Source organism: Sorex fumeus, unplaced genomic scaffold (genome assembly GCF_029834395.1).
Source record: "Sorex fumeus unplaced genomic scaffold, SorFum_2.1 ptg000063l, whole genome shotgun sequence".
NCBI lineage: Eukaryota > Metazoa > Chordata > Mammalia > Eulipotyphla > Soricidae > Sorex > Sorex fumeus.
The window spans coordinates 47,958,153-47,982,740 of NW_026606120.1; the positions used below are offsets into that span (position 1 = coordinate 47,958,153).

The following is a 24,588-nucleotide window of genomic DNA, read 5'->3' on the forward strand; positions in this document are numbered from 1 at the left end:
GACAAAATATAATCTTTTGGCAATTAAACCCAAGCATTTATTGAAAGTGCGCAGTAAGAGATAGCAGAGGAAATTTTTAATACAGAAGCCCTTTTCTGGAAGCATCTTGTAATGAGAGATCTGTCGGACACAGCAGTTGCCACAGCAACCAAGAATGTAGCCTAAAGGGAAGAGAGTCTTAGTTCCGTTGATTCTGACCCTCCTAACCTTGGCCTCATTTGCCTTTTATATAGTTAAGGGAGAGTAATAAAGTAACATCTGACAATCTGGCACTTATAAAGATAGGAGGAGTTTTTTTTTCTCTTTAATTTATTAATTTAATTTTTTGGTTTGGAAGCAACTCCTAGCTTGGTGCTCAAGGGTCACTACATGTGGTGGAACCATGCAGAGTAAAAGTATGTGCTCAGCACTCTGAGCTCTCTTTCCTTCCGCTCCTTCCTTCCTTCCTTCCTTCCTTCCTTCCGTCCTTCCTTCCTTCCTTCCTTTCTTTTTCCTTTTGTCATAGTCTAGTTTAATATGAAGCATTCATCAAAGAATAAATTTTATTGCTGATAATTTTAGTGGGGCTGGAGCAATAGCACAGCAGGTAGGGCATCTGTCTTGCACGCGGCCGACCCGTGTTTGATTCCTCTGCCCCTCTCAGAGAGCCCGGCAAGCTACCGAGAGTATTCCACCTGCATGGCAGAGCCTGGCAAGCTACCCGTGATGTATTCAATATGCCAAAAACATTAACAACAAGTCTCACAATGGAGACGTTACTGGTGCCCGCTTGAGCAAATCGCTGAACAACGGGAGGACATTGCTACACGATAATTTTAGTGATTGAAGAAAAATTGTCAGTTAGGAACCTCAGGGCCAGAAAGGAATAATATCCTGATGATATTCAGGAAGGAAGAAAGAGACAGACTTCATAATCCTAGGAAAATGACTACTAATATAATACTTTAAGAAAATGAGACCTCTAGAAGAAGAGTCTTTGGAGTAAAATGCAAGACATAGTCTTAAAACCCATGAAAGATGAAATTTTGGAGGCCAAAGAGATTAAAGTTTATTATGTACAAGAATTGTGTTGTTCTTTCTTGCGGACTGTCCAATCTCAGATACCCCATTTGGTTTCCCAAACACTGCCAGGATGACCCCTGAACACAGAGCCAGAAGTGGTCCCTGAGTACCCCTGGATGTGGTCCAGAAACAAGAAAATTAAAATAAAACTCTGTAACTGAGAAAGGGACTCTTCTTCACTGCTGGTGGGAATACTGGTTTAGCCCTTTTGGAAGTCAGGATGGACCATTCTCAAAAAATTAGAAATTGTGCTCCCATTTAACCCAGCAATACCACTCCTGGGAAGATATCCCGGAGAGGCAAAAAAGGATAGTTGAAATGACATTTGCACTAATATGTTCATTGCTGCACTGTTCACAATAGCCAAAATCTGGAAAAAACCCAAGTGCCCGAGAACAAATGAGTAGTTAAAGAAACTTTAACATCTACACAATGGAATACTAGAAATGTTAGAAATGATGTTAGAAATTTTAAAATGATGAAGTCATGAAATTTACAAACAAGTGGTTCTACATGGAACGTATCATGCTAAGTGAAATGAGTCAGAAGGAGAGGGACAGACATAGAAAGACTGCACTCATCTGGGGAATATAAAGTAACAGAATGGGAGACAAACACCCAAGAATAGTTGAGATAAGTACCAGGAGGTCTGCTCCACAGCTTGGAAGCCAGCAGCACATGCTGGGGGAAAAGGTGGCTCAGATAGAGAAGGGAACACCAAGTAAAGGGTGTTTGGAGGACTCGCTCGGGATGCGAGATGTGTACTGAAAGTAGACTATAGACTGAACATAATGGCCACTCAATACCTCTATTGCAAACCACAACACCCTAAAGGAAAGAGAGAGCAAAAGGGAATGCCCTGCCACAGAGGTGGGGTGGGGTGGAGGGGTTGGGGGTGGGAGGGCTACTTGGTTAATTGGTGGTGGGGAATGGGCACTGGTGGAGGGATGGGTACTTGATCATTGTATAACTGAAACTCAAGCACAAAAGTTTGTAAGTCTACAACTGTACCTCATGGTGTTTCACTAATTAAAATAAATAAATAAAAAATTTAAAAAAAAACTCTGTAACTGTCTGTAAACTAAGAATGGAATTTAGGTCCCGAACTTAATGCACAGCTTTTCTCTCATTAACTTCCTGCATACCCAGGACCTTGCAGTGTTTCTCTACTAAATAAGATTATTCTTTCATTTCTTCTTTATCTTAGCATTTTTTTTAGCAAATGGAATGAATAGGTTCTAAGTTTAAAATACCATGTTGTGAATCATACTTCACGTGAGTATCAAAGCACATAATCTCCCTTCGTTTTCTTGCAGGGTACGGTATATACTGAACGTCACTCGAGAGATAGATAACTTCTTCCCAGGAGTCTTTGAGTATCATAATATCCGGGTATATGATGAAGAGGCAACGGATCTCCTGGCATACTGGAATGACACATACAAATTCATCTCGAAAGCAAAGTGAGTAATGTTCCTAAACACATCATGGGGCCTAAGAGCAATACTTTGTGGTTGAAGCAGTACTCTTGACACGCCAGTGTCAGTCCGCAGGTGGAGGAAGGTTGAAAACCACTGATCTACTTCCTTGGTTATAACTGCTGGGCCATGGACCGGTATGCCATCCACAGGTTGAAGAACACTGCGCTAGATAACCTGCTAGAAAGGAAAGAAAGGAGACTGAGATTTTTTCTTCCCTCTTCCATCTGTTGATATAATATGACTGGGGTTCATAGACACATGTATTGGAGTTCTTGCACATTAAGTTGTGCTTCTGGTCAGGTCACACTCAAGTTGCAGTGCTCACACACAGGCTTCCTGGGAGGTGACACTCTTTACTTGGGATGTTCATGCTTGTTCTTGTGTGTACCAGGGGTCACTGCAGTGCTCACACACACTCGCTTTTGGCACTGGGGATCTCCTGCTCCGCATGTGCAGTGACACTGGGCAGCGATGGTCGTGCCTGCAAGGCAAACAGGTGCTTTAGACACTGCACCATTGCCTAGAGACTGAGGGGTTGTTTATTTGGGTTTTTTTTTTTTTTTTTTGGTGGGGGCTGCAGGAGGCATGTGTTAGTATTTGTTTCTTTTTGTTTTGGAGTCATACCCAGCAGTTCTCACAGATTACTCCTGGCTTTGCACTCTTAAACTGATACCTTGAGTGCCTTATGTTTCTTACCCTGAACAGGACTGTAAATTCTAGACTCTACCTACAGATTTATGGCTTTAAAATTTCTAGAGTGACTGCAGCCTTAATCCGAATGAAAGCTCTTAGGGAATAAAGAGAAGGCCACTGAACCTGAAAGGTGAAATTAGGTTAGGCAGGAACTGACTTTGAATTCTTTATTACATGAGTTAGATGCCATCGTCTGAATAAGCCTAGTTCAAAATGAAGAAAGGTTTTTATGAGAGTGGATTTCATAATTGTATTTTTCTTAGGATTGTCCAAGTTTGAGTGCTTCCATGCCTGCAGGCAAAAACCTAAAATTCGATGCAATAAAGTTTTCAGAGCCTAGTGGGAAAATACAGAGCACATGTCTGAACTTGCCTTTGAGTCACTGTGCATTTGCTTCCCAATGATAGTCTCAATGAAAACCCTTCATGAAAAAATCAGCATTTCCCCACATAGGTTCATCTAAATACCCGGAGACACACACCCACCCTCAGCAGCCTTAGGCACCTAATTGACAAGTAGGAAGGACGTTACTTTTCCTTTTCTTTTGAGATCATTTCAATTATTCCAAATTAATCTCTGCATTCCTGTAGTTTATCTGGCTCATTCATTTTGGCACTCATGGTAGTTAACTCTTTCATATGTCCCTGTCTTCAGAAAGATTATATGCTTCTTGAAGGTACACTTATGTCTACTGTGATTCAGTGAATGAGTGAACGAAAAAAAATTCCCCATAAAGCTATTATTTTTAAATTTATTAGATTCCTTCTTGCTCTTCCTTATTCTCCCTTGAATACATATCTCATTTGTCTGATTGTTTCTTTGGTTGCTTATTTCCACTCTGGAGAAACCTATGTTCTCGCTCTCTTTTCTTTTTTTTCTTTTTTTTTGGGGGGGAGGGGTGGGGTTACACCTCTCCCTCTCTCCTCCCTCACATCTTTCTAAATATGTTTTAAGAAAAACTATCTTGCTTCGGGGCTGGAGCTATAGTACAGCGGATAGGGCATTTGCCTTGCACGTGGCCAACCCAGATTCAATTCCCAGCATCCCATATGGTTTCCCGAGCACTGCCAGAGCGGTAGCCCCTGTGCATTACCAGGTAAAGGTAAAGGTAAAGGCCCTCCCGTTGATCGTCGATTTGCTCGAGCGGGCCCAGTAACGTCTCCATTGGAGACTTTGTTGTTACTGTGTCTGGCATATCGAATACTCTCGGTAGCTTGCCGGGCTCTCCGAGAGGGGCGGAGGAATCGAACTCGGGTCGGCCATGTTGGCTGCGTGCAAGGCAGACGCCCTACCCGCTGTGCTATCGCGAGCGATGCATTACCAGGTGTGACCCAAAAAGAAAAAAAAAAAAAAAAACTCTTGCTTCACACAAAAATAATCATCATCATCATCAATTCATTGTATTTCCCACTCCCATTCCCAAAGATTCCAGCCCATGTACACTATGTTTTGGGTCACACCTGGCAATGCTCAGGAGTTACTCCTGGCTTTGCACTCAGGAATTACTTCTGGTGGTGCTTGGGAAACCATATGGTACGCTGGGGATTGAATCCAAGTCACCCATGTGCAAGGCAAATGCCCTACCCGCTGTACTATCACTCCAGTCCCCATGTATGCTATTAAGTAATTGGTCTTTTTTCAGATTTTGGCGCTGGAGTGATAGCACAACAGGTAGGGCGTTTGCCTTGCACGCAGCTGGCCTGGCCGAGCTGGGTTGGATTCCTCCGCCCCTCTCGGAGAGCCTGGCAAGCCACCGAGAGTATCTCGCCCTCACAGCAAAGCCTGGCAGGCTACCTGTGACATATTCGATATGCCAAACACAGTAACAACAAGTCTCAAAATGGAGACGTTACTGGGCCCGCTTGAGCAAATTGATGAATAATTTGGAGGACATTGTTTGTTTTGTTTGTTTGTTTGTTTTTCGGATTTTAAAATGTTTATACTTGGGGCTGGGGAAATAGTGTTGCGGGTAAGGCGCTTGCTTGCTTTGCACACAGCAGACCGAGGTACAATCCCCAGCTCCCCCAAGCACCACCAGGAATGATTCCTGAGCTCAGAGCCAGGAATACCCCTAAGCACTGCTGGGTAAAATAAAATAAAAATAAATAAAATGTTTGTACTTACAGAAAGGCCTGGGTTCAATCTCTGGCACTAAATATGGTCCCAGGAATGGCTGAAAAACAAGGAAGAAAGCATGTTCTGACTTATAACTAAAACAACAGATGCATACATTTTTCATATATTACTTCATATTTGAAGACTTATTTTGTGAAAGGCACTGGTTTTTTTTTTTGTTTTTTGAGGGGTTTTTTTCTGCTTTTTGGGTCACACCCTGTGATGCTCAGGGGTTACTCTTGGCTTTGCACTCAGGAATCACTCCTAGCTGTGCTCGGGGGACCATATGGGATGCTGGGAATCGAACCCAGGTCGGCCGCGTGCAAGGCAGATGCCCTACCTGCTGTGCTATTGCTCCAGCCCCAAGGCACTGTGTTTTAAGCAGAATTAATAGAGCTGAATAATGTTTGTATTGAAAGTAATAAGTCTTGACATGTTAAGGTTCAGAGCATTTGTTTGTTTTTTAGTGTCACTATAAAGTTCCTTTTTTTTAGTCTTCCACCCAATTTTTTTTTTCAGTGTAGTTATTTATCCCACTGTCCTCACTGAGAAAGTCACCCAGCATAGCACATGGCCCTGTACAATTCCACCAATTGTGTAGCCCATCCCAGTGTGGTGTTGTGAAAAGTAATAGCCAGGGCTATATCTGAATAAAGAAGAGGGTTGATTTCATTTGATTTGTACTTTGCTCCAGGGATAGAACCCTTACTGGAACTGGAAGCAACTCATAACACTTGGGTAAATGGGATGAGTCACTGCCACACCTGTAATTTGAGTATGCCAGCCATGAAGCATGCCTGGGGGGGTAAGAGCAGCTGGCACAAAATGGGGTCCGGGGTCTAACATGAAGGTGCCCCTCCACGGTTTGTGTCGTTGCATTTACCTTTTTGGATTTTGTTGATCTACTTTATAGAGGTCTTCCCTGGCAGTACTGGCAGCCACTCTGCCCAGTGGTGCTCTACTCAATCCTGGCAGGAAAGGGGTTGCTAGGAGTGCACCATCAGGTTCAGGCAGCACACAGCCACATTCAGGCAGGAGTGTGCTTGAGGTACATTTGACGCTGAGTGCCTCATGCTTGTAAGATGCACCCTCCAGTTCTTTGTATTATCTCTTCAGCTGTATTTTGAATTTTTTTAAGGGCTTTTGTTCACACCCAGTGGTACTCAGGGGCTTCTCCCAGTGCTGTGTTTGGGGATTATCTGATGGTGCTCAGGGGACTATGCCATGCTAGGGTTCAGCCTCAGCCTCTGACATGGAACGCATCTGTTTTAACCCTTGGAGCCACCCTGGGTCCCCCATTTTGGGTTTTAATTATCTGACTTTATCTGATTGTTCTGCTGAATTCTTTTTTTTTTTTCTTTTTGGGTCACACCCAGCGATGCACAGGGGTTACTCCTGGCTCTGCATTCAGGAATTACTCCTGGCCATGCTCGGGGGACCATATGGGATGCTGGGAATCGAACCCGGGTCAGCCACGTGCAAGGCAAATGCCTTACCTGCTGTTGTTAGCGCTCCAGCCCCTACTGAATTCTTTTTATTTTGTTTTTTTTTTTTTCCCTTTGTATTGAGGCCACACTGGTAGTCCTCAGGACTTACTCCTGGCTCTGTGCTTAGGGGACCTAAGGGGTCTTAGGATCAAAACCCGGTTGGCCATGTGCAAGGCAAATGCCCTCCCTGCAGTACTATCTCTCCCAGACAATTTAAGGCAAAACTCCTACTTTGCATCTCAGAATCTTACTCATTGGCTTATATAATGATAAATGCCTGTAAATATTTGCCAGATAAATTAGGAAATCTTAAAATTAGCATTTTATTGGGGCCAGAGAGATAGAACAAGGGATTGAGCATCCCTTGCCTTACACGTGGTTCATTTGGGTTTGATCCCCAGCATTGCTTTGGTCACCAAGCACTGTCAGGAGTGATCCCTGAAAAATGCTGAGTATGACCCAAAAGAAAACCAAAAACTTAGCATTGCTTTCCTTTTGTTTTCTTTGGAGCAGCACCCAGCATTGTTGAAGGTTTACTTCGGGCCTCACTCCTAGCAGGGCTCGGGGGGTCATTATATGACACCAGGGATCGAACCTGGGTCCTCTCGGTTGACTGCATACCTTACCCACTGTACTGTCTCTTCCACCCCAACACTGCATACTCAAGAATCACCTGCCTTCCCTACACTGTTTATGGATGTGTGCAGAGTACTACCAGGCCTGGCCCCAAAACAAAAAAACAAACAAACAAACAAAAGAAGTATGAGCATTGCATAGCAAGAAAATGGAAAGATAAGACAGGAAACTTATTAGAACCTTCTTTTTTTTTTTTAAAGTATAGTCACTATTGTGTTTTCTTTACCTCAATCCTCCAAACTAGGAAACATGGATCTAAATGTCTTGTGCACTGCAAAATGGGAGTGAGTCGCTCTGCCTCCACTGTGATTGCCTATGCAATGAAGGAATATGGCTGGAATCTGGACCGAGCGTATGACTACGTGAAGGAGAGACGCACAGTGACCAAGCCCAACCCCAGCTTCATGAGACAACTGGAAGAATACCAGGGCATCTTGCTGGCAAGGTGAGTCTCTAGGCTTTTCTCTCATTTATGCTCCCTCAGACAAGTTGAAACATCCTTCTCTGCAGCTAGTTCTCAGGCCAATTTGTGATACATTTTGAAAATTGAAACCTCTATTGATTTTGTAAGTACAAGCATTTAGAATTAGCATTGTTTTCTGGGCTGGAGTGATAGTATTGTGGGTAAGGCAAGGCACTAGCCTGGTACACAGCTGAACTGAGTTTGGTTTCTAGCACCCTGCATAGTTTCCCCAAAGCACTACCAGTAATTCTGGAGTGCAGAGCTAGTAGTAACCCCTGAGCATCGCTAGATGCGCCCACCCCGTAAAAAAAAAAAAAAATCAACATTATTTTCATTTGGTTTTGGGGCACTCCCAGCTCTGCCCAAGCGTTATTTCCAGAGGTGATCAGGGAGACAAGTGCTCGGATATAACTGGGCTCTCCAGCATGCAAATCATATGCTCCAGCCCACTGAGTCACTCCAGACTGAAGATGAGGCATTTAATCTGAACTACAAGCATTTGAACCAAACTGTGAGACGCTATTCTTTACTTTTACTAGGAGCAAGAGTTTGGTTTGGTTTGATTGATTTGGTTTGGTTTGGTTTGGTTTCTTGGGTGCAGGTTAGGGCTTCCAATGTTTAGGGCTTATTCTTGACTTTGTTCGGGAGACTATATGGAGTGGCAGGTAGCAGACATAGGTCAGCCACATGTAAGGCAAGCGCCTCACTTGCTGCAGGCCCTAGGAGCAGATTTTAATTAACATTTCCCAGCATGCTCTAAGGCCAGATGTGATTGCTTTACCAAAATGGAAACTGGTTGCTCCCCAGGTAATACTAGACTTACTCTTAGAAAAATGTTAACCCATTATTTAAAAAAAAAAAAGTTAAGATACCTTAAGTCTTAAGTATTAGAGTTCATGCCTTTGCATGTAAGAGACTCTTGAATTTGATCCTCAGCATCTCATGCCCCCTCCCCCTAATCACCCCCAAGGGCGGCTCTGTTGTCCCAGAGCAACACACACAGCCAGGCCTAAGCATTGCTGGGAGTTTGTCACCTCTATGAAAGATAAAAATGCTTGGGGCCAGAGTGGATAGTACAGCAGTTAGGGCACTTGCCTTGCAGGCAGCCAACCCAAGTTTGATCCCTGGCATCCCATATGGTACCTAAACACCACCAGGAGTAATTCCTGAGTTCAGAGCCAGGAGTAAGCCCTGAGTATTACTGGGCATAGCCAACCACCGCCACCTGCCCCCCCAAAAAGTGTTTTTTCATCATCAAAAGTGCCTTTCTCGCATTCTTCCTTTTTTGTTTTTGGTTTTGATTTTGGTTTGGTTTCTTTTGGTGCTCAGCAGTGTACAGGGTTTATTCTTGACTCTCCTGGTTCATTTCTGGTGGGGCTCAGGAGACCATATGTGGTGCCAGGGATCAAACCCAGGTTGGCCGGATACAAGGCAAGCGCCCTTATCTGCTATACTATCACTTCAGCTCCCTAATTTATTTTTTTAATGCATAGTTTCACTGAACCGTCTCCAGTTTTTTGGTCATAGGACAAATCAGGACATTTGGGGTGCATCTAACTCATTTGAGGTATAAAAGTGCTTTCTAGAAATACTTATATTGAGTCTTCCACTGTACTTAACCATAGCTGTTTCCCTCACCTCAACATTTTTGTGATGTAATTCGAGGTGTACCTATTGATTTGATACAAATTACATCATCGCTTTGACTAACACTGCAACCTTTCTCAACCCTTTTCATAATTACCATTTTGGGGTATTCTGTTGATGTTGATGGGGAGGGAGCTACATCCTAAAGTGCCCTGAGCTTACTCCTGGCTCTGGGTTCAGGTATCACTCCTGGCAGTGGTTAGGGTACCTTATGGGGCACCAAGGATCAAAGGCCAGGTCGGCTGTGTGCAGGGCAAATACCCTACCCTTTGTACTACGTTGCTCAGTCCCCACCATTTTGCTTCTGTGGTGAGAATATTTTAAGATCTCAACTCTCAAATACTATATGACATAATACCATTAGGTATAATCATGATGCTATACATTATATACCTAAATTTTCTCATCTTGTAACTGGATGGTTAGCACCTTTGACCAATATAACCTCATTTTCTATATCCCCCACCCTTTAGTAACTATCAGTCTACTTAGTTTTTCTGTGTTTGGCTCTTTTAGATTCCACAATCAAGTGATGTCATGCAATGTTCATCTTTGTCTGTCTACCCCAGTATCAAGTCTTGAGCATATTTTTTATATCAATATGAACCAGTTATTTCATGGGACCAGAGAGAGAGTATAGGATTTAAGACACGTGTTTCACATGCATCTCACCCCTGTTTCATCCCCAACACCACTTAGTTCCCATATCACTGGGTGCAGCCCAGATGCTCAGAGAACCATATGCTTAAGCTACCCATTGACTAAGGATTGCTGGGACAAGCCATGAACTTGCAAGTCATGATAGCTCCCCCGAAAAAATAAATAAAAGAACAAGCTATTTCAAAAGTAATTTATGAAATGAGTCCTTTTTTTTTTAGTGCTTAGGGGTTACTCCTGGCCCTGCACTCAGGAATTACTCCTAATGATGCACAGATGGACTATATGGGATGCCAGGGATTGAAACCGGGTCAACCACATTCAAGGCAAACACCCTAACCACTGTGCTATCAATCCAGCCTCTGAATTGAGTTATTTCATATTAGTGATTGCCCCTTGGTTAATAAAAGCCAACTTTGTTGGAGGTTTTTTTGTTTTATTTTAGGGTGGCATGGGGGGCACACCCAGTGGTGCTCAGGGGTTTCACCTGACTCTGTGCTCAGAAATCAGTACTGATGGGACTTGAGAGACCATATGCAGTCCCAAGGATCGAACTCTGGTAGGCCACATGCATGGCAAGTGTTACCAATAAGGCTTTGTGTATAATATTTCACCCCCTTCACCGCTGTGCAGTGTCTCTCTCCCCCCTTACCCCTATGGTAAACTTCCTACTGAAGACAAGTTAAGGATCCACTCTTGAAAGGCCTCATCTAAAATTTTATAGAAAAAAATAAATTTTTTTTTAAATTTAAAAAACTAAAATTTTATAGAGTGCTAGATTCTGCTGAGATGTTGTTGTTTGGGGTTTTGTTTTGTTTTGTTTTATTTTCACATGGACATGATCTAGATGGTTTTGTTAGGGTGAAATCACAGCTGCCTTGAAGCAGTCAGAGCTGGTGCCAGAGTTTGACTCCAGTGAGTCTCATGACTTGGTCTTAACACTCAGATCTGGGCTGTGTTTCCCCTGAACTGAACAAAATGTGAAGGAGCCTTCCAGCCTATCCAGGCAGAAAGACTACCCTTCCACCCCCAAAGTATTGTGAAAATACAACCACAGCATAGAGTTATGGTTTCCACTAACAGACTCCTCCCATTTACTCAGTACTTGGCATGATTTCATCCGAGCTGTTCTCTTTCGAGGCTGGGAGGACACACCAGTCTCCTCTACTGAAAAAGAATCTGTAGGTCTTTGGGGCCTGATTTTGATGACATTTTAACTTTGATTAGGAGTTCTTTTTTGACATGAGAACGAAGCATCTGAAGGTTCGATGAGGCACAAATATTGTATGTTCCCAGACACACACGTGATGGATGTTAGGCAATGTCCTCACGTGACCCATTGAGAGGAAGGATACTATGTGTCCTGCCAATTTCAGTATTTATTCTGGAATTCCAGGCTACTACAAGCTGTTGGGCTGGGTGTGTTAAGCATATGTGGTTTTTCGTAGATGTTAAAGAATTTCAGAAAAAACTTTTGATGAGCACAAGAAGGGCTGTATAATCCCAGAAATCACCATTCCTTATCCTTTGAGTCTTCTCCCCTTTCTTTCCCTCTCATTCTCCCAGGGCTTGATTCATGGAGGGAGGAGCAGGCTATGGGGAGTGAGGGGGGAAAAAAAAAACACAGAATTTGAATCAGTAGATCCAGTTTCTCTTGCTACAGCTTTGAGAGGCTGTGTCACTGTTCTGATCCTTACCTGGCCCCAGGAGACCTACCCCTCAGAGTATTGTTTAAAAGAAGAAAAATGCACAGCAATGTACATTCCATACTAGTGAGAGTTTTTTTTTTCCTGGGGATGGAGGGTGGGCGAGAAGTCTTGTCTGTTTTTTTTACCAACACTGGGTCATATGGCTTAGTGGTAGAGCTCATGTCTTGTGTGAAAAAGGCCCTGGGTTTAATCCCTGGCTCTTCATAAAATAATAATAAAAATTTAAATAACCATGGGACAAGAGAGATAATACAGCATGTAGGACACTTGCCTTGCACACAATTAACCTGGATTCAGTTCCCAGCACCCCATATGGTCCCTCAAGCCTTACCCATGGTGATCCCTGAGCACAGAGTCAGAAGTAAGCCCTAAGCACCACTGAGTGTGGCCCCCCCCCAAAATGAAAATAACCAGGCTGGAGAGATAGTACAGGGGTAAGGTGCTTGCTTTACATGCAGCTGACCTTGATTTGATCCCGGGTACCCCATACAGTTCCCTAAGCACAACCAGGAGTGATCCCTGGTCATAGAGCCAGGAGTAAACACTGAGCACTGCTGGGTAAGAACATAAAAACAAAACAAAAATTAAAATAACCACCAGCCAGGAGAATAGGATTTCCTGGACTAGCTAAAAGCAAGTTCATGGTCAGCCTGTGGTGAACCATCTACAGTAGAAGTGCCTGCTGGGTATGCAGCCATTAGACCCAATAGGGTGATGATGTCCATAGTCAGCACTTGTCAGAACTAACTGTCCGGTGAGCTGGGCCCAGAAGATGCTTTTCCAGCCCTGGGATGCTACTCTAGGAACTGCCACTTAGAAACCCCAGACTCTTGTGACTGTGTGCAGTTCAGATTAGGTAATCCAAATAAGAAAGTCCTTAGAAACATCCCATTCAATTGGTTTGCAAATTCCATTTCTTGTCCAGGTGCTTACAGTCTTGTATTTCATATCCTGTTGCAGGAAGCATATGGCGGTTTTTCCTAAGAGAGCCCTGATCCTTGAATTCTTTAGTCCCATGATTGTCCAGGGTGGCACTGCACAGTTAAAGGAAGGAGGTCAGGGCTGGAGTGATAGTACATGGGTAAGGCATTTGCCTTGCACGTGGCCTACTCTCGGGTTCAATCTCCTATATCATGCTCATATAGTCCCCGAGCCAGGAGTGACCACTGAGCATCAGTAGGTGTGACCCCCCAAAAAGAAAAAAATGAAGGAGTCAGGCTCTAATTGAGGTATTGCCTTTATATTTTGACCTCTTAATAAAAGAAGACTCCAGTGATTGAATTAGTTGCAGTCCATCAGAGTGTGAGGGTGTGGGCCTAACACCGATAGTCCCTCTGAAACACAAAGGATTGGCGGGGGGTGGGGGAGGGGGTATCTTTTAGTATGTCTTTGAGAGCCTGGGAAAGACCCATAATTAATATTCTCCTTAAGAACTATTAAAAGGGATCATAAAGCCTCTGATGCTGTGCATCTCCTTTTTTTTCTGTTTCATAGCTGAGGGGTGGGAGTAAGGCAGGAGGAAGGGGGTGTGTTTGTTGAAATCCTCCATTAAACTGCCGCAGCCCTGCTTGTTGTTCTGCACTCTGATCAGGCAAGTATCTGGCAGATTTATATTCCATTGGCTAGATTTCAGCCATTGGCTAGCTGGACCATGTGTCTGTGTCTTATATTAAGTTCCAGTGTATAGGGGACAGGAGAAAAAAATTCCTGGATGTTGGCCAATGGAAGTTCATTCCATATGCTCTCCTAGATGTCAGTGTTAATTCTTAGACTGTCTCATCACCTGTGCCAATAGGAGCAGGTTTATTTTTTAAACCTGGCTTTGCTGGTGACAACATTGAGGTCTCATTAACTGGTACATAGTAATTAGGAAGGATATGAGAATGATTGGACATGGATTCCTAGCCAGGTGACCCCCCCCAAAATTGAGGCTTAAGGGCTTCTCAGTTGGGGCTACAGTAATAGTACAGCAGGTAAGGTGCTTGCCTTGCACACAGCCATCCTGGGTTCAGTCCCCATGTGGTCCCTGAACTTCCCACAATTGATCCATGCTCCTAGAGCCAGGAGGATGTGTGACCAAAAAAAAATTTTTAACTCATTTAAATCAGGCTAGAACAATAGCACAGCAGGTAGGGCGTTTGCCTTGCACGCAGCCGACCTGGGTTCGATTCCTCTGCCCCTCTCGGAGAGCCCAGCAAGCTACCAAGAGTATCCCGCCCACACGGCAAGAGCCTGGCAAGGTCCCGATGGCATATTCGATATGCCAAAAACAGTAATAACAAGTTTCACAATGGAGATGTTACTGGTGCCCACTCGAGCAAATCTATGAACAACGGGAGGACAGTGCTACAATGCAACTCATTTAAATCATCTTAAAACACTGTGGACCATGCATAACACACAAAATATTTGTTTGATGCTTCTTCTCCCTTTCTTTCTACAGGTCACATCATACCTTACCAAGTAATCATAAACTATGATTTTACTAGAACTAATACTGTTTTTTATGGTTTTGAGCCACACCTGCTGTGCTCATGGCTTACTCCTTCCTCTATGCTCAGGGATCACGCCTGGCTGGGCTGGGGGTGGGGACCATAAGCGCCAGGGATTGAGCCTAGGCCCATCACATACAAGGCAAGCACCTTATCCTCTATAGTATCTCTTTGGTCCTGATAATTCATTTTTAGCAGTGTTTTCCTCTATCATTTTCTCAAATAAAGTTGAAGCAAGAGAATGCATTCATATGTGTTTATCATTTAAATATCCTTCTTATTAATAAGTTACATACAAGACCATATTCTTACCAGAACATGATCTTATGTGTGTCTGTTTATATGAATCCAAATTCGAATCAGAGGCCACTGGAGGGGAGAAAGAACCTGAGATTAGTTTTACCATACAGTCCACATACCAACTCTGAAGTAGTTTTTGGCAATATGTTTTCTTGCTTGCTATCTTACTGAACTGTGCGGGGTCAGGGGGTGGGGAGCGTCCTCCTAACTTTGAACAGTTATAGTTTGAAATGATCCATGTGAGGTTGGAGTGATAGTATAGTGAGTGGGGCATTTGTCTTACGCTCGGCAGACCCAGGTTTCGATTCCTAGCACCACATATGGCCCTCCAGGCCCACCATGAGTGATCCTGAGCACAGGGCCAGAGTAAGCCCTAAGCACAGCTGGGTGTGGCCCAAAAAAATAAAAAGGAAAAAAAATACATAGTGGAATCAGCCCTATCTTTGGATTGGGTGTTTCCATCTCCTTTACAATTAAGTCTGTTTAAGTCCAGAGCCTTGGGGTGGGTGGGACGGTTCGACCATACTCAGAGGTGCAGGATATTTGGTTTGAGGGATTGATTGAACCAGGGTCTTCTACAAATGCCTTATTCCCTGTACTATCTCCCCAGCCCTCTTGATGCAATATTTTCTGATGATTATCTCCCCCAGGAAGAATAGGAAATTCCTGCTGGGCAGCACAACTGTGATGTTAGTCACTTCCTCTGAAACTTGTACTGTTTGTGCCTCTTAGCATAACATTAGTCTCTCCTTTCCCGCTGATTGACAAGGGATTTGCAAGCAGTTTTTAAAAAAGAAAAAAAGAAAAGAAAACATCTTCTGGCAGGTTCCCAATATAGTCCCCTGAGCACTGCCAGGAGTAATTCCTGAGTGCAGAAGCAGGATTAACCCCTGAGCATTGCTGGGTGTAACCCAGAAATAAAACAAACAAAAAGAATTATTGGGGGGGGGGCTAATGTGCTGCCTCCCACTAGTGTTAGATCGCCAGCACCAGCACCACACTGCACTGCACATTGTCCCCTGAGCACTGCCAGGGGTCAGCCCTGAGCACAGAGCCAGGAATAGCCCCTGGGTACTGCAGGTGTGGCCCAAAAACAAACCAGAAAAAGATAAACTGTTCTTTTTTATTATTAGAAGGGTGAGAACAGCTACTCCCTGAGATGTCTTACCAGTCACTTCCCTCACAGAAATTGTCCTGCCATGGTGACTGAGGGGATTTGATGCAGGTTTTAACAGTCCCATAGAAACTGGAGAACAGTGTTAGAACGTGGGAAGGGCACTTGCCTCGCACCCTGGGGCCAACCTAGGGTTCAGTCTCCGGCCTCCTATATGGTCCCTTGAGCACTGCCAGGAGTAATCCCTGAGCATCACTGGGCATGGCCCAAAAATAAGAAAAGAAAGAAAGAAACTGGGGAACAGGATCGTATTTAAGTCAGTAAACAAGGTGCTTGGATATGAGAGAAGAGACTTTAAAGGAAAGCACATTGGCCACGGTGTGGAACTTGGCCCCTGCCTTGCCCCTCCCCAAGATTTCTGAGGATGTGTGATATGTTGTCTCCTCCTAGGGGCGACTAGAGTTTGTGCAGCTTGGAAAGGGTGAAAGTACCGCCTTTCCCCCAGCTAATTGATTCCAGCTTGTCTTCATAAACAGACTGACCTCCTCCTACCCAGAAAAGCACCCTTTCTCAAGCCTGAGTCAGAGAGAGCCCCACCCAGACAGCAGACTGGCAGGGGACCCAGGGAGCAGGTGCAGAGTCAAGAACAAACAGAGGTTCACATTAGTGCAGGCGCATGACTCGGCAGGGATTCTCAGGCCGCCAAGGCAGGCGTGGCCGGAGCCCCAGGCAAGTTGTTTTGGGCTGTTTCCCATTCCACCCTACAGTTAGGTAACTCCTCATCATCTGGTAAGTCAGGGAAACCACACCCCCAAACACCACATTTAGTGACCTGGCTGTGATCCTGTCCAACCATAGGGCCACCTTGTTGTTTATGCAGGGAGGACTGTGCTTCCTAGTCAGAGGGTGAGATTGATTTGAAATGAAATTCTATCCTCTTGCCAAACCTTTTCTCCATAAAAAGAGCGTGCTTGCAGTCTTCCAGCCTGCTTTTATAGGTGTTCACTAAACTTGGGTTTTGTAGGGGGGTTGTTTTGTTTTTACGGCCTTGCCCAGCAGTGCTAAGGATTTACTCCTGGCTCTGAACTCCAGGGTCATTCCTGGTGGGGGCTTAGAGGACCATCTGGGATTCAATCCAGGTTGGCCGTGTACAAGGCAAGCGCCCTACCCACTCTACTATCTTTCCAGCCTCTTAACCTGTTCTTTTACTCAGCACTTTCTGGTCAGGGTCTGCACTTTATACTCATCCTCTTCCACTGTGTTACCAGCTTTTTTCCCTCCATTGTTGCTTGTCTCATCTGTGCTAATTCGGGAATGATTTTTCATCCTCACACTTTCATATCAGTGATGAATCAAATCCTACTTTAGTTTGTAATAGGCACCAGTAGAGTCTATCTTTCTTGGAAGCTGTTTTGCTTTAGATTTATTTTTCTGGTTGTTAATGTCAGATACAATTTTTAAATTCAAAAATTATATAGGCAAAAGATATAGAACATTAAGCTTTACCTGAAAGTGCTTCTGCCTTCTTTGAAAGAAATACCAATTTTTTGTAATGTTCCTAGAGCTATTTTTCTGTACTTCCTAAAAGATAGGAATTGACCATTCCCAGTGTGTTCAGCTGCTTTTTCATTTAATGGTATATCTCGAAAATCGTTCCACTGAAATACCTGACTCTTTAGCATTATCATAACTGGGCTTTTAAAAAAAAAGAGCTATTGCCAGATTTCCCTCTTAAAGGTTATGTAATTTCTGGGGCCACATTAGATCGCTCAAAGGGCTGGGCATAGGCTGTGTGCGCAGTTCAATTCCTAATCTTGGAACTCAAAAGTCCACCAAGCAGCAGCAAAAACAAAGATAAACAGAGGCCAGAGAGATAATATAGCAGGTAAGGCCCTTGCCCTGCACACAGCCAATCTGTTGTGATACCCAGCACCCCATCTGTTCCCCCAAGCACAGTCAAGTGATCCCTGAGCACAGAGCTAGAAATCCTGAACACAGCCAGGTATGCCCCCCCCAAAAAAAATAAATAAAAACAGAATTTATGATTCAGATTTATCTGGGAGTGATTTTCGAAAGGTGCTGATTATTTTTCACAGACCATAATAAAATGTCTCCTGTGTGTCCTCTACAGCAAACAACGGCATAACAAGCTCTGGAGATCTCATTCAGACAGCGACCTCTCAGACCACCATGAACCCATGTGCAAACCAGGGCTGGAACTGAATAAGAAGGAGATCACCACCTCCGCAGACCAGATTACTGAGGTGAAGACCATGGAGAGTCACCCACCCATACCTCCCGTCTTTGTGGAACATATTGTCCCACAGGATGAAAACCAGAAAGGCCTGTGTACCAAAGAAAGAATGATCTGCTTTGAGTTTACTTCCAGGGAATTTCGTGCTGGACAGATTGAAGATGAATTAAACCTAAATGACATCAATGGATGCTCATCAGGGTGTTGTCTGAATGAAGCAAAGTTTCCTCTTGATAACTGCCATGCATCCAAAGCCTTAATCCAACCTGGACAGGTTCCAGAAATGGCCGGCAAGTTCCCAGACTTAACAGTGGAAGACTTGGAGACAGACGCACTGAAAGCAGACATTAATGTCCACTTACTGCCTATGGAAGAGTTGACATCTCGCCTGAAAGATCTTCCCATGTCCCCTGATCCTGAGTCACCAAGCCCCCAACCAAGTTGCCAGGCTGAAGTCTCAGATTTCAGTACAGATCGCATTGATTTTTTTAGTGCCCTTGAGAAGTTTGTAGAGCTCTCCCAAGAAACCCGGTCCCGGTCTTTTTCCCATTCAAGGATGGAGGAACTGGGAGGAGGAAGGAGTGAGACCTGTCGACTGTCAGTAGAAGTAGCCCCCTGTGAAGGGACTGCTGATGACCAGAGAAGCAGCTCTCTGAGTAACACTCCCCATGCATCTGAAGAATCTTCAATAGATGAGGAACAGTCAAAGGTAAAAATTATTTCTAGTTTTCCACCTAATGCAACTGTACTTGAAGACAGAATATTTAGGATTCTGTTATGGTCACTTGGGTTTTTTTTTTTATATTGATGAAGATTTAGGAAGGCAAAGTGAAAAGACAGTCTCATACTTTCCTAGAAATAGTTTCCCTTGAAACTTTTTGTAAATCAGTTCCTTTTGAGGAATTTCTCTTTCCATGCTTTTGTATTGTTGGAAGCACTTCTTCAAGGGGGCTAACGGTAAGGAGGATTAGCCAAAACAAATGTCCTAGCTGAACAACTTGGATTTTCCTCTCTGGACCTCTGTAGTTCAAATCAAACCTTATCAATAATAAATTACAAGGGAGGGTGGAAATGTATTACAGCAGTAGAGCACTTGCCTCGCACATGTGAAGTCCTAGGCTCAATCCCTGGCACTAGAAATAAATAAATAAATAAATATTTTTTACATACAAGGGGATCAGATGCTGCCTGAGTAAAATCTGTGGCTGTGAGAAGTTGGATATCTTTGGGAAATTCTATCACAGAAAATTCAAAGAATGGGCCAGAGGGAGGGCCAGAGTGATAGTAGAGTGAGTAGGGCATTTGCCTTGCATGTGGTCGACCCATGTTCGATCCCCAGCATCCCATATGGTCCTCCCTCCAAGCACCTCCAGGAGTAATTCCTGAGTAGAGCCAGGAATAATCCATGAACATCACCAGGTATAGCCCAAAAACTGAAGGGAAGGAAAAAGAAAGAAAATTTGTAGTGATAGTACAGCAGTAGGACGTTTGCCTTTTTCAGGATATTTTGGGGGTTTGCTTTTGGGTTTTGGCGGGAGAGTAGGTTTTGGGGGGCTTTTGGTTTTTGACTTATGGTTTTGTTTTGTTTTTGTTTTGTTTTTGATTTTTGGCTTTAAGTCACATCTGGCAGTGCTCAGGTGACCATATGCAGTGCCTGCAATCGAACCCAGGTCAGCCACATGCAAGGCAAGCACCCTATCAGCTCTATATAATCTCTCCAGTCCTAAGTAGCAACTGTTTTCTTATACAGAGTTCTTACTATTAAGAACGTTTCTCAATTGTTCTTCAGCTCAGATCTTGTGATTTTCAGAAATTTAGGTATGATTTTTCAACAGAGAGAAGCTCAAGATTCTTCTTGCTTTTTTTTTTCTTCTTAGTCATACTCAGTGATGCTCAGGGTTTACTCTTCGCTGTACACTCGAGAATTACTCCTGGCAGTGCTCAGGGGACCATATGGGTTGCTGGGGATTAAACCCAAATTCATACATGTGCAAGGCAAATGCCCTACCCACTGTAGTATCATTCCAGCCACCCCAACATTCTTATGAGTTGCATATAAGCTCTAATGAGACCAAGAAAAGAATTCCTGTATATTAATCATTCTAAGACTCACACTTATTTTGACACTTGAAATTGGAATATGTCTTGAAACACACTAGTATCACAGATGAGTATGGTACAGTAGTATTGGGAATTAAATGGCAATGGACTTACATACCAAACTTCATTGACTGATCTCAGTGAACCAGACTAGATTTTAGACAGCTCCGGCTGTGTTTCTGCTTAACCACCTTGTCCGTTATACATTTGCTCCTCTCTTCATAACTTCCTCAGGATAGTTGTTGCCTCTGTCTGGTTCCATCATTTCTCCCCAAAAGCCATATTGCTCTATTTCATTTCTCCTAGGAAATCAGAATGCTTGAGCTCTCCTTTGAACCAGTGGGTGTGTAGCAGCTCTGACAAAAATAGCTTTTCTGCAGAGTCCCTGGTTAGATGGGTATAGACTACTTCCACAGCCCATGAACACATGCACCCAGGGTGGCTTCTCTCCCAGTCTTGGCAGATTTGGCTCTATCTGATGGAGTCATTTCCCCAAGAGGCATAACTGTCCTTGTTCTAGTTCTGATACTTCTTAGGATTTTGATCAGAACAGTTCCTAGAGAAACACTGTGAATGAAGCCTTATAAAAAAAAAATTAACAAAGGATATCACTGATCATAAAAATGCTGTTTTAAGAGGTGTCCACTAGCCAGTTCCAGATTTTAAAATTCGGTGTTTTTACAATAACACTAGATTTTGCCTTGGCCAGTTTTGACTGATCTAGTTCTGAATCCATTTGGGAATTCATACTTGGAGGAATAGTAAAATAACAGACGTGGTGTCTAAATTTGCTGAGGCACACAGCTGCAGAAGCCAAGTAAATCTTTTGCAGCTAAGTGACTAATGTCTCCTTCATGTGCTGGGACACTCTTGCTGGGAGAAGCAATGAAAGGATATGGATGGAAGGATGCAAGACAGGAGAGAAGAAAGCAGTGAGCTTCCCAGTCAGACATGAGATGATAGCATCAGCTGTCTTGCCTTCAAAACGTCCATGTTTAAGGTGGAGAGTGAGCCTTGAATGGAGCTCTTTTCTTCAGACTAAATTAGGTTCAAACTGCTGGATCTTGAAAGGCTATAGAGGAAAGATTTTATCTGCTCCAATATGACCTAAATCCTAAAAACTCAAAGTCTCAGGAAAAGAAAGATTATGGGATCCTCTGTGTCTATTTGCTGTTTTTCTTTTTCCTTTTTGTGTCACACCCGGTGATGCTCAGGAATTACTCCTGGCAGTGTTCAGGGGACTAAATGGGTTGCCGGGGATCGAACCCAGGTCGGACGCATGCAAGGCAAACGCCCTCCTCACTATTGCTCCGGCCCTATTGGCTATTCTTTTTTGGAGTAAAATAGTAGATTGGAATCCTGTTTGAGTAATCAGAACAGAAAATTGAGTAGACAAGGACACGGTCTGTAATGAATTTTGTGTTTCTGCATTTGATGAATTTATTTTTCCCCCTTGTACAACAAAACAGATGTGCTAGATACAGTTCCAGGCAAAGGACAGTCCCTTTGCACTCGATTTTATGCTCATAGCCAGATAGGTTCTCCTGGATCAGAAGATTGATGAGTAAAAAAAATGTCACATTTTCCGTTCGACTACAGCTTGTCATAACCATCTCACTATTTTCTTAGGCAATCCCAGAACTGGTCAGTCCTGACATCTTCATGCAATCTCACTCAGAAAATGCAATTTCAGTCAAAGAAATCATCACTGAGATTGAATCCATCAGTCAAGGAGTTGGGCAGATTCAACTGAAAGGAGACATCCCTTCCAATCCTTGCCACACACCAAAGAAGAATTGTGTCCAAGAGCTGCCCCTTGAGAAGGCCCAGACCCTGGAAAACAAACCTGGAAATATGGAGCAGAATGACAATTCCTGTCCCACCCAGCCTGAACTAGCCAAAGACTCAGGAAAGGGGGACCCTGAAGGCTGCCTAATCCCGCACTCATCCACAGACTTGGAAGAGGAAGAAGCAGCAGAGGGGGACCAAGAGCTCGGGGGCCAAGGGGTGCATCCCAGTGCCAAGTGGTGCCCTGGGTCTGTCAGACGAGCCACCTTGGAGTTTGAGGAGCGGTTGCGGCAGGAGCAAGAGCACCATGGTACTGCCTCTGCTTGTACCTCATTGTCCACTCGCAAGAACTCCAAGAATGATTTTTCTGTGGCAGACCTCGCACTAAAAGGGAAGAGTGATGAAGCCACCCTTGAACATTCATTGGCCCCCAAGGAACTAGAGATGAGCAAGAGCAAAGGGAAATGTGGTGGGGCGGCGTCTGGCTCACTCCCCGACTCTGAGCAAAATGCCTTTGTCCCCACCACCGAGCTGCAGGCCTCTTACCCCTTACCAGTCCCCCAGGAGAGCCCAGGGCTAGATACTAAAACCAAGCAAGAGGACGTCTTGAAGGAGCAGAGGACTCTAGTTTCCTGCCAGGGGTCTGACACATGGGCTGTCCCTGTCCCCCTGCCCAAGAAGATAGAAATCATTGAGTATACCCATACGGTGACGTCGCCAGATCACACAGGCATGAGGGGTGACATAGCCACCCCTGAAAAGAGTGGGGAGCAAGCAACAAGGAAGGTGAAAGTGGAGAAGACCATCACTGTTGTCTGTGCCCTGGATGAAAATTTGAACCAGACTCTAGGTCCCCAGCAGGTTTCTCTGCAGCCCCACGTGCTACCTCGGCCACCTCCTTCCTCCCCCGAGCACAGCAGGTGCACTGAGCCGCCCCCCACCTTGAGCAACCCCGAAGATGGGGGCCACGGCCCCCCAGCCGCGCGGGACACAGCAGCACCTTTTGTCAGTCACACAACCCATGTGCCGTCTGCCAGTTTGGATTACCTACACCCCCAGACTGTGGTTCACCTGGAAGGCTTCACGGAGCAGAGCAGCACCACAGACAGCGAGCCCTCCACAGAGCCAGGCTTCGGGGAAGGCAGGCACGAGGCGCTCCTTTCTGGGGGCAAAGAGACACCCTCCATGGGCTCCCTGTTAAGCAGTGAAGACCTAAGTTTAATTAGCAAACTGGGTGACAGTATCGAGGACTTAGCAGAAAAACTGGACCCGTCCCCTGGAGCCCAGCCACTCCCACACAGCTCTAGTAGTGACAGTCTAAAGGGTCTCAGCCACAGCCCCGGCATGGTGAAGGAGCGCACTAAGGAAATCGAGTCCCGGGTGGTTTGCCAGGCAGGGCTCCCCAAACCGTCCCAAATGAAGCGTTCCATGTCCCTCGCCAAGTTAGGTTACTTGGACCTGTGTAAAGACTGTCTCCCAGAAAGGGAGTGTGTCTGCTCCGAGGCCCCTCATCTCAAACTGCTTCAGCCCTTCGTCAGAACAGACTCAGGCATGCACACTGTAGTGGGCCCAGAGCCCCCCCAAAACACAGATGCCTCCCAGAACCCAGAGCCCACTAAGTATTTTGTAGAGCAACTCAAAACAACAGAGTGTATCGCGCAGAGCAAGCCAGTGGAGAAGCCCCTGGTACAGTATGCCAAAGAATTTGGTTACAGTAAGCAGTGTTTGCCCCCCAGGGCAGGGCCTGAATTGACTAGCTCTGAAGGAGGCCTTCCCTTGCTGCAGACCCAGGGGCTGCTGGGCGCACGCCCTGCTCCTGGGCTGGCTGTGGCCCCTCGTCAGCAGCATGGCAGAACTCACCCCCTTCGAAGACTGAAAAAGGCAAATGATAAAAAACGGACAGCCAACCCCTTCTATAATACCATTTGATTCTGAGCCTACACATGTGACTTTCTTAAATCCTTGTAAAAGGGGCAGGTGTAATATGTAAGGAATATGCACTTTATTGGTTAATTTTTATAATATTTTGGTCATTTTACTGTTCCTGGCGCATGCAGGGTTTGGGTCTTTTTCTGGATGACTATGAGTGTATGTGCGTATGCAAGAGAGAGATTGAGAGAGAAAAAGAGAGATTTGAACAGCGAGACCATATTCTCATTTGTAGAAAATTCAAACCTCAACGAAAGCTCATTTTCAAGAAACACCTTTTTCAAAGGCAAATAAATTGCTGTTTTTCAATCAGCTACCACCTGCCCCTCTTTTCGCCATGAGGAAAGGCTGCTTGCTGGAGCGAGGAAGGAAGCAGATGGGTAGGGGGGACACTGGAGCAGGAGATTGGAAATGGTCGCCAGGGCCTGTGTGGTGATGGTTTGGTTCCAGACCTGATGCATTTGTAGGGCTGAAGGACAGCGGGACACGAGAGAACACTCAACCTCCGGGCCCAGCCTCTTGGTGTTCCAGAAGTGATCAGCTTTGCTCTAACGGGGATCTTCTAGGCTCCATTTCTTCAGGTATTTCCAGCTATCTCAGTACAGGAAAGCATGATAACTGGCTATCAAGGAAATAGGTTCCTTTCCCTGAGCAAATCTTT

General features: G+C 44.6%; 1 protein-coding gene across 1 annotated transcript in view; it reads left to right on the forward strand.

Annotated features, from left to right (window-relative positions):
- Positions 1-24,588, forward strand: part of SSH2 (slingshot protein phosphatase 2) — a 265,785-nt gene that overhangs the window by 236,806 nt on the left and 4,391 nt on the right. Inside the window, exons 12-15 of the mRNA XM_056126678.1 lie at positions 2,379-2,525; positions 7,719-7,919; positions 17,988-18,819; positions 21,840-23,984. Coding sequence (XP_055982653.1) covers positions 2,379-2,525; positions 7,719-7,919; positions 17,988-18,819; positions 21,840-23,927 — 3,268 coding nt within the window. The 3' untranslated portion in view covers positions 23,928-23,984. The remainder of the gene's footprint in view (positions 1-2,378; positions 2,526-7,718; positions 7,920-17,987; positions 18,820-21,839; positions 23,985-24,588) is intronic.